General features: G+C 66.2%; 1 protein-coding gene across 4 annotated transcripts in view; it reads right to left on the bottom strand.

Annotated features, from left to right (window-relative positions):
* Positions 1-1,689: 1,689 nt before the first annotated feature.
* CARS1 (cysteinyl-tRNA synthetase 1) overlaps positions 1,690-9,504 on the bottom strand; it is a 45,016-nt gene continuing 37,201 nt past the window's right edge. For 2 of the 4 annotated variants that reach the window (XM_040466154.1, XM_040466157.1), the window contains 5 exons: positions 5,275-5,355; positions 4,407-4,474; positions 2,990-3,049; positions 2,557-2,640; positions 1,873-2,007 (listed from right to left, as the gene is read on the bottom strand). In XM_040466154.1, the coding sequence (XP_040322088.1) occupies positions 1,873-2,007; positions 2,557-2,640; positions 2,990-3,049; positions 4,407-4,474; positions 5,275-5,355 (428 nt within the window). The other 2 variants (XM_040466153.1, XM_040466156.1) reach the window with 2 other exon arrangements.

Genomic DNA, 9,504 nt, shown 5'->3' with positions numbered 1-9,504 from the left:
GATTTTTCCAAATAAGTTCCGTTTCGGGGTTCCGGGTGGACGTGAATTCGGAAGCGGGGGTCGGGGGGGGATACTACTCAACCCGGTACGTCTCTCCTGGAAAACCCGCCCTTCCCAGGCCAGCTGGCCATCTATCAGGAACGGCCCCTGCAAGGCGGTCTCCCTCTGCTTCCCAGCGGGGCAACTGCTCCTGGCCCTTGAGTTTCTGGAGCCTCCAGTCCGTGTCAGGGCCGAGGGGCTGAGGCCCAGCCCGGTGCTGGAGGGCCTGGGAGGCGGCCTGCGACTGCCCACCTCCCATCAGGGATCTGCCCTCACCCTTCCAGTCCCTGGGCCAAGACACCCAGTCCCACCGGCCACCCAGGGACAGTGAACTCCCTGTCTCAGCACTTCAGCTTGAAAGGGCTCCCAGCATGTGGGGGCCTGTGCCTGAAGGCACCACCCCACCCTGGACCACAGGCTTTGGGGATCCAAGAGGCTTCCCAAGAGCCCCGAAGGAATGTGGGTTCCATTTCGCACCCGTTTCCGGAAGGCCCCATCTCTGCCCCTGCGACGTTTTCATCGTGAGCGGCCCCCCTGCCCCCATCCCAGGCCCTCGGGCTGTTCGCCTCCGGGAAGAGGGTTGGCTTGGCAGTTCCTGCTGTTGCCGTGGGCCGGCCAACCCAGAAGCACCAGAGATGGTGACGAGGTGACTGCTGTTTTCAGCCACCAAGTTCTGGGGCAGTTTGGTGGCAGGAGACAACGGGAACGAGTTTGTTTCACTTTGTCTTGGGGCCTTTTCTTTCTGGCTCAATTTTGGTTGCATGTAAGATGTGTACAAGGTGGGAGGGCCCGGTGCCTCCATATCAGGGCGGCTCTCATGCTCACAGAGGCACCGTGCTCCCCGTGGCTGCGGTGCCCCCGAGGAGCACCGGGTGCCCGGGGGACGGTCAGCCCCCGGAAGGACGCTGCGGCGAGGGGCACACACACATCGGCACGCACGCGGGCATCTCTCCGGGTTTCCCACAGCGGGGCCCCAGGCGCAAGGGCTGAGGGGGCCTACACACGGACGTCCCCGAACTCCCCCACGGGGGCCACGGTGCCTGGTGCTGCCGTCAGTGCTGCGTGAGACGGCGTCTCCCGACCTGACCACCCGGCACCGACCACCCTCGGGTCCGAGCAGGTGCCCAGCCTTGGCAGGTGTGCAGCCGCGCTGAGCCGGCTCCACCCGCACCGTCCTCGACAGGGTTCTGCCGGGGATGCTCTGCCCCACCCCCCCCCCCAGCTGGGACCTGGCGACAAACGGCTGCCCTCCCCGCCCCACCCCCTTATCTCCGCGGCCAGCTTCGGGATCCGGGCAGCGGCCGGGGCCCGCCCTGCTGAGCCAGCCCTTCGCTGCCCCCGGAGCGCGGGACAGCGGTCGGAGCCGTGGCGGTGTGTTTGCTCAGCAGAACGAGAGGGGCCGACCGAGCGGCCTTTGTGTGGGTGTCAGCGGCCTCGCCGGTCTGAGCCTGCCTTTCTCCCGCTTAAATACCTCCAAATGCACCGGCGCGCAGAGGTCAGCCGATAGCGATCTGCAGGGGGAGAGATTTCCCGGCTGAGCGCTGAGCGGTGCGGCCAAGTCGTGCCCTGCTGAGCAAGCGCCCCGGAGCCGCTTCCGCACCAGGGCCGGGCCTGCGGGCGACAGGCCGCGGCACAGAGGACGCGCAGCCCTGCTGCCTGGAAAAGTTTATTACGGAGTCTCAGAGCCGACGACGGCAGGTGAACACAATTCTCAATTTGGGACCCGAGGGCCACTGTAAACATCATCGAGCGTGGGGCAGTGTCACTAAGGACGCAGAGAGAAAGCCGTCGGGCCACCGACGGCTTGGTGTGAAAGCCGAGTCCCCTGCTGTTTCATTTGAGGCTTCCGTTTTGAAGCATTTGCAGGTACTCCTTGTGGAGCCTCTCCTGAGCTTCCAAAAGCTTCTTCAGCTTCTTGGCTTGCCCTTTGCTCAGCTCTTTGCCCTCGCCGTCATGTGTGGGCAGACCCTGGGGACGGAGGGCACGGGGGGTCACCTGCACGCACCTGACTCCCGCTCCCGGGCTCACAGACTCGCGCCAGGACGCGCCTGGGCGGGTACCCGCCACGGCGCACCAACCCCAGTCGCCGAGAGGCCGGTCTGGGGACGCCCTCCTCCCGCCTGGGGGCGAGGGCCACTGTTCCCTCTGGAGGCATCGTGGCTCAGTCCTGATGGGACCGGCCCAAGCGTAAGAACCAGTAAGGAAGACCCAAGGGTCTGGCGGCAAAGCGGCCGAGCCCCGCCGGAAGGAGGAGCCCTGGGGACAGCGCCCTCGCCTCCTGAGTCGCGTTCCCGGCCAGCTCAGGAGTGACACCTTGTCTCGGTTTAGCCAGGCCACGACTCAGTGCGGCCGCCGCCACGGTGGGGGGGGGGAGACTCGAGGGGCCACAGGCACTGACCCCGGATGGCGCCTCCCCGGGACTGAGCCCCAGACAGAATAGCCGCTCGCCCGAGGCTGGAGATCCCCACCATTTAGGAGCCCAACGAGGTTCTGAAAAGACAAAAAAGGGCTTCTTACGTTTTCATCAAACTTGGAGTATTTGTCAGTCTCTGACAAGAACATCTCACTGGGTGAGATCTTCATCTTGGCCAGTTTCGCCGCCTGCAACACAGACCCTCCGTCACCGCAGGCGAGCCCACGAGGGGAAAGGCGTGACCTCGCATCACTCCCGCCCAGCCCCGGGTTCAGAGAGCGACAGAAGGCGGGGCGGAGCGAGTCAAAGGAGGGACGACAACCCAACACCGAGCTTCATGGTTTTTCTACGGCACGTCGAGAAGCTCGTTCCGGACGATCACGGCAGCGGCAACCCGGGAGGGTGCCGTTGGTGGGCGCGGGCGCAGGCCCGGCTGGGCCCGGCTGGGCCCAGGGAGGCACAGAGAGCAGGGCTCGGGGTCAAAGTGTGCACTTCCTCCCAGGAGAGCCCGGGCCCCACACGGACGGCGCGTGGTACCTCTTGTTCCTGTTTTTTCCTGGCGGCCCCCTCTTTCTTCCTCCTCTTCTCTTCTTCAACCTGGGGGGAGCAGGGGCCCCATGAGCCAAGTCTGCCCCAGGGCCTCCGGGGGTGGGAGGCGGAATAAAGCAAGTGCCCGCCACCCCCCACTGCCCGGACTGTGACCCGGCCCAAAACCCACGGAGGGAGCGGGGAGCCCTCGTACATTCCCCGCGGGGATGATGCCCAGGGGCCGCGAACCAGCACGCGTGACAAGGTCCGGGGTGCGGCTGGCACGAAGGCAGGAGCAGAGCAGCGAGCCCGGCTGGGGGGCTCTGTCGCATGGGTGAGCGGGGACAGCATCGCGAGGGCCCAGAGAGGGTGGGGGCGGGGGGGTACAGGGCAGCAGGTGCCAGGACACGGGGCCTGGGCCAGGGAAGGGGCCTGCAGGAGACAGGTGGAGGCCGGAAGCCCGCCCCCACCCGTAGCCCGCGTCAGCGCAGGGCCGAGGGGGGGCGGCCTGGGAGCAGGGGCGGGGAGGGGGTCCCCGGGCCCGGGTGTCGGGTGGTGCCCGCCGAGGACAGGCGCAGGGCCCCGGCTGTGCCACCACCGACAGGAGGGAAGGGCAGGTTTGGGGAGTTGAGTCATGATACCGTCTTGGAATCTGGGGTTCTCAGGCGGGCGGCTGGGTAAAGGCAAGCGTGGGGCCAGAGAGAAGCAGGGGGGGTCCCGGGCAGACAACCGTGGGACGGGGCGAGGTCAGGGGAGGGCCGGCGCAGCGGGCAGTGGCGCTACGGGAAGCTGCACCTGGGGCCGCGGCGAGCGCGAGCAGCAGCAGGCAGGGCCGCCCCCCTGCCGCCCTCAGCAGAGCCGCCGTCTGCCTCTGTGCCCCACGAGCACCTGCACGGGCAGAGCGCCAGCGGAGGAGAGCGGTAGGCCGACGCGTCTGCTTCCCGGCCCAGCCCGCAGGGATGGGACACAAGGCTGGGCCACGGGACGGGGCGGACACGGGAGGATCGGGGAGGCCAGCTATCGAGAACCTGCCCTGGCTCCTCGCCCCCTCGCCCCGTGAACCGCGCGCCCGCCCCCCCCCCCCCCCCGCTTCCTAGGCAGATGGAGGGGTGACTGGCGGGTCCCACCTCAGGGACAAAGGGGACGGCACTTCCGTAGGGGCAGGTACAGCCCAACATGTCAGCTGCGCTTTACTGAAAGGGACCTGTTCTCCCTCAAACCCCGGGAGGAGCTTTTTAAGAAGAGGGTCCTTCCTTAGAAGGCAGACCTTCCCGTCACTGGATCGCCCGGCGGTCACACGCAATTAGGTCTCCCCCTGACACTCGCAGCCACGGGGCCTTAGCACAGGAGCTGGCGCAGCACAGAGCACACGAACGCCGCTGGTCTCGTGTCCCCGTAAGTCCGCAGTGGCTCCAGCACCACTCACCCGTCTCTTCTCCTCTCTCTCCTTCAGCAAGGTCTCTCTGTCCCCCAGCTTGACCACGGTCGGCAGCCCTGAAAAGCCAAGTCTGTGAGACGGGGCCCGGCCTCCGCACCGCCCACGCGGCCCTCGCGTCCCCTCGCCGCTCGCTTCAACGGCCTCAACGTTAACTGTGACACGGGAAGGCCTTGCCACTCGTGATGGAAAGCCCAGAGGTCATAAGATAGGACAGGTCCCCTCAGTGTTTAAAATCTAATAATCTGCCAATAGTCAAGCCCAAACCCCCACTAAGTCAGAAGACACACAGTGAAACCGGAGGACAATCCCATAGGCTGTCTCCCGAGTGACAGACAACAAGCAGGGGTGGCCGGTGGCCTAGCCGCTGAAACGCCGGTCAAACGCAGGAGGTGTCCTCGACGGCCACAACCACAAATCTACAAGGCCGGCCCCCAGGGGCCACGGGGGCCCCACTCCGGGACCCGTCCTCACGTAAAACCCCAGCGTCCTCTGACCCTGTCTCAGAACTTTTTAAAAAACACAGCCCCATGGGGCGCCTGGGTGGCGCAGTCGGTTAAGCGTCCGACTTCAGCCAGGTCACGATCTCGCGGTCCGGGAGTTCGAGCCCCGCGTCAGGCTCTGGGCTGATGGCTCAGAGCCTGGAGCCTGTTTCCGATTCTGTGTCTCCCTCTCTCTCTGCCTCTCCCCCGTTCATGCTCTGTCTCTCTCTGTCCCAAAAATAAATAAACGTTGAAAAAAAAAAATTAAAAAAAAAAAAAAAAAACACAGCCCCCCACCCAGCCTCCTTCCCTCCTGCCCACCCACCACCCCAGAAGCTCCTTACGACGGGTCCCCAGAAGCAGCCAGGGGGACCCACCTTCATGATCTTCGAGCCGCACCCCGAGCTCGGGCAGGATATCGTCCCGCAGGGCATCGCTGAGCTGCAGGACCTCAGGGACTATGGACAAAGACAGCAGCTCAGTCAGACCAGACACGAGGCGCGCCCAGGACGCGGCGGACGGGCGCCTTCCTGAGTGCCGCAGAGGGAGCCCAGGCCTGGCACGAACGGGGCCGCTGCCAAGAGTGGCCACGGTCTGCACCCTGCCCTAGGACGCCGATCAGAGGCAGGTGCTGTCTGAAGACACACAGGGGCTGGTCCCAGGGACTCTGAGCAGGGCAAGGTCAGGGCCGCCCCAAGCCAGGTGGGCAGCTGGCCCAGGGAAACTAGGTTTCCCTGAACAGAAAAGAGGCCCGGAGGGGCGCCCGGCGGGGGGCTCAGTCAGTTAAGCGTCTGACTTCGGCCCAGGTCAGGATCTCACGGTTCGTGGGTTCGAGCCCCGTGTCAGGATCTGTGCTGACAGAACGGACCCCGGAGCCTGCTTCCGATTCTGTGTCTCCCTCTCTCTCTGCCCCTCCCCTGCTCGTTCCTTCTCTCACTCTCTCTCTCTTAAATATTAAAACAAAACAAAACAAAACAAACAAAACAAAACACAAGAAAAATAACAAACCACTCCAAACACCTGGCCAACTGGGAAGGCATCCGGGAGTGCTGAGCCCCTGCAGCCCGGCACCATGTTCCACACTCCAGGACCCAGGGACCCAAGGCCACCCGCACGTCCTGCAAAGGCTCCTTGCACTCTTCACGTCGCAGTCAGGCCCGGGGCAGGCCCAGCGGTGACGAGTCTAGGCTCCCCCAGCTCCCCCACTTCCCCCTTGTTCTCGTGGTGAAACGCGCTCCCGTCCACACGCTCCCCCGCCCTCCACACGTCCTCAGGACTCCACAAGATTCCAAGCCCCCACCAGCAAGAGCCGGAAACGGGCCTGGAGGTTGGGGCGGACCCCAGAGCTGCCGGCATTCTCAGCGATGCGGGAGGCCCAGCCGAGGGGTGCAGGAGGGCCGGAGGCCCGGGGGACAGGCACAGGTGCGGGTGACCCTGCCTCGAGCACCAGCTCCATCCACTGCGGGCGCGCCGCTCCTGGCCAGGCCTCAGCCCACCCCCAGGTGTGGGCCACAGTGAGCAGAGGGCCCGGGAAGTCCAGCAGGAGGTACAGAGCCCGCCGTCCCACTGGCTTTGAGGTGACGCCCCGAAGAAAGAGCACACGCACCCCGACCCAGCAGACGGAGCGGGCAGGGGTGAGGTGGCCACCGACGTGGCCTTCAGACCTCAGTGGACGGTCCCTGCGGGTTCAGACGTTCTCAAACCTCCGTGTCAGTCTCTGTGAGTCCCAGAGGCAGAGCCAATGACCACAGGCTTGCTCCCTCCAGGCCGGGGACGGCGGCCTTTACGGTTCTGCGGCAGTGGTCGCAGGGCGAGCCCGGCGGCCAGAGAGGCCCTGTTCCCAGGAGGCTCAGTGCCGGGGATGAGGCGGCAGGGAGAAGCAGTCCGTCTGCCTTGGGGGAGAAGAGCGCCTCGCTCAGGAGCTCCGCCGTGAGGACCTGACCTCCGTGAAGGACATTCAGCCGCAGTGACAGCCCCGCGCGGGTCGGCCGGTACCTGGGACCAGCCGCCCGCCAGGCGGGGCCCACATTCACGCCTGTGAAGCGGGCACGTGCTGCCATCCCTGAGAGCTCACAGGGTCTGGTGGCGCCGGGACACTCTGTCGTTCACAGCCAGGTCCCAGACCGGATCAGCTCACGCTCCCAGAAGGCCGCCTGGCCCAGCCGCCACGCCCACCAAGTCCCGGGCTGGCCCAGCCCGCACCTGCGGAAATCAGCGCGGGAGCTGGGCTGTTACGGGCACGTCTGTCTCGGAAAAGGTCTAACGGTCACAGACCACAGAGCGAGGGTCTTCCGATGTCGGGACAGGCGTGCCGGGGCCCGGCCTCATCTCGCGGATGCACCACGGCCGGCGTCTGCCGAGTCCGCCGCCCTCCCCCGGCACTCGCCGGCACCCCGAGGCCCAAGTGGTTCTGCGGGCCCTGGCCGCGCCCCCGTGAGAGCACCTGTGCGGGAAACCGCGCGCCGCCCCCCCACCCCTGCCCCTGCCCCCGTGCCGGCCCGGCGTGCCCACAGCCTGCACTCGCACTCCGCCTCGTCCCTCTCTGCCGCCCTGACCCTGGCCCACGGGCTCGCGCACTGCAGAAAGGACAGGTGACGCACGGGCGGCGGTTCTGTGATCTCAGAGGACTTCCGAGGCCCCTGACCACGAGCACGGCCACCCCCGGGGCAGATTCCCTCTTCCGGATGCCAGTCTGGAGAAAAGCCCTTTCAGCCTCCCCGGCACGGCCGATGGACCGACACCCTTCACGCTTGCTCCCTGCCCTTGCCCTTGCCCTGCCCTGGCACCGTGAGGACGGCGGACCCCGGGCCGGGCGCTGAGCCAAGCTGACCGGACCTGGAAGGAGAGCGAGCCAGGGCCCGCGCTCACCGCCACCAGCTGCCTGGTGGTGGTGGGGGGGGGGGGGGGGGGGGGGGGGCGGTGGCTCTGCAGAGCTGAGGACAGCAGCCATCACCCCCACGCGAGACCCGCCCTGTGCACACAGCTCGGACCCCCCTGGCTGGCTTTCTCCTCCGCCCTCTTCTGAGTCACGTGCTGACCAGGGCCCGGGGTCCCACAAGTCACCAAGGGAAGACGAATGGCCCAATGAGAGGCACAGGGCCAGAAGGGACCCCTCCCCACCACCCCCCCCCCCCCCCAGAGAAGATGCAGCGGTGGCGGAGGAGCCCGCGGGGGGGTGGTCGACAACAAGTGCCGTCGGGGAACCGTGCCCGTGAGAGGGTCCCTCCCCTGCTAGGAGGGCTGGAGGGTGGCCATCACCTTCGTACAGCCGGGGGCAACGGGTGGCCGCGATGAGACATCGGAACTCCCCCCCGCCCCCCCGCAGCTGGCAGGAACAGGAAACCGTGCAGCCACTGCGGGACAGCTTGGTGGTTCTTACAAAGTCACACGTGCGGCAGCCACGGGACCCCCATGACTCCACTCCTAGGTCCGTCCCCAACCCAGACGCTTGTACCCACGTGTCCCAAGCAGCCACGAGGTGGGAACAGCAGCGGGACAGACACGGCGTGGCACGTGCACTCGGGGGCGTTCCGTCCCGCCCGCACGAGGAACGCAGCCCCACACACCCCGCAACGTGGGGGCCCCTCCGTGAGGCAAAAGAAGCCTCCGTGGCCGACGGGCGTGCGGGGCCAGGCCACCCCAGGCCATGGGGACAGAAGGCGGGCTGGTGGGGCGGGGGGCTCACGGGTCACGGCTGCTCCTGCGGCCAGTGGGAACGTGTGGGAACCAGAAGGAGGTTGAGCACGGTTGCACGACACGGTTGCACGAAAGGCCAGCGGACTCGTTCACTTTAACGGCAGCTGGGTTTACTCGTGTGAATTTTGCCTGCGTTTTTTTTATTCTTAAAAAACAGGAAAAGTCTGGTTGGATACTTTTGAGGGATTCGATAAAGCATTCTTTAAAGAAAAAAATGGGTTTTTTTTTGTAATTTTAGAGAGAGTGTGCAAGTTGAGGAGAGGGGCACAGACGGAGACGGTGACAGAGGATCCCAAGCAGGCTCTGCACTCAGCACAGGGCCCAACAGGGCCTCGATCCCATGACCCTAAGGTCACGGCCTGAGCCAAAATCAAGAGTCGGACGCCCAACCGACTGGGTCACCCAGGCGCCCCTCGATAAACCATTCTTAAACTAAACGTCTGGAAGCACCAGGTCTCCACAGCTAACGTGACCTCATAAGAGAAGCAGAAAGGGGCCTTGCCTCCGGGGTGGCTGGGGACAGGCGGGAGGACGGGGCGCAGACAGCACGACGGCCGGGACTCGGGGAGAGGCCCCGCCGCACTGCCTGCAACGTCCCAGAGCGGAGCTGGGGCTCCGGGGCAGGGCGAGCTGCAGCCTGGCTGCCGAGCCTGGGGCTGGGGCGGGACCCGGACTGGGCAGGGCTGTCATGTGGAGAAGGGGTGCAGGGAGGGCGGGGCCGTGACTTGGGACAGCAGAGGCAGCCCTGAGCGGCAGGGCAGCCGCAGGAGAGCCGCTCCCAAGGGTGCGACCACACAGGCTCGGCCCCCTGGCACCACTCTTCCAGGGAGGAGACGGCCCCACAGCCACTCGAGGGCCCAGAAAAGGCGGGCCTCCCTGGGTACAGCCCGGGGCACCCCGGCCAAGTGTGC

The sequence above is a fragment of the Herpailurus yagouaroundi genome, unplaced genomic scaffold (genome assembly GCF_014898765.1).
Source record: "Herpailurus yagouaroundi ecotype Mexico unplaced genomic scaffold, PumYag 569, whole genome shotgun sequence".
NCBI classification, from domain to species: Eukaryota; Metazoa; Chordata; class Mammalia; order Carnivora; family Felidae; genus Herpailurus; species Herpailurus yagouaroundi.
The sequence above is the reverse complement of the archived record's forward strand: the minus strand, read 5'-3'. Positions and strand labels throughout refer to the sequence as shown.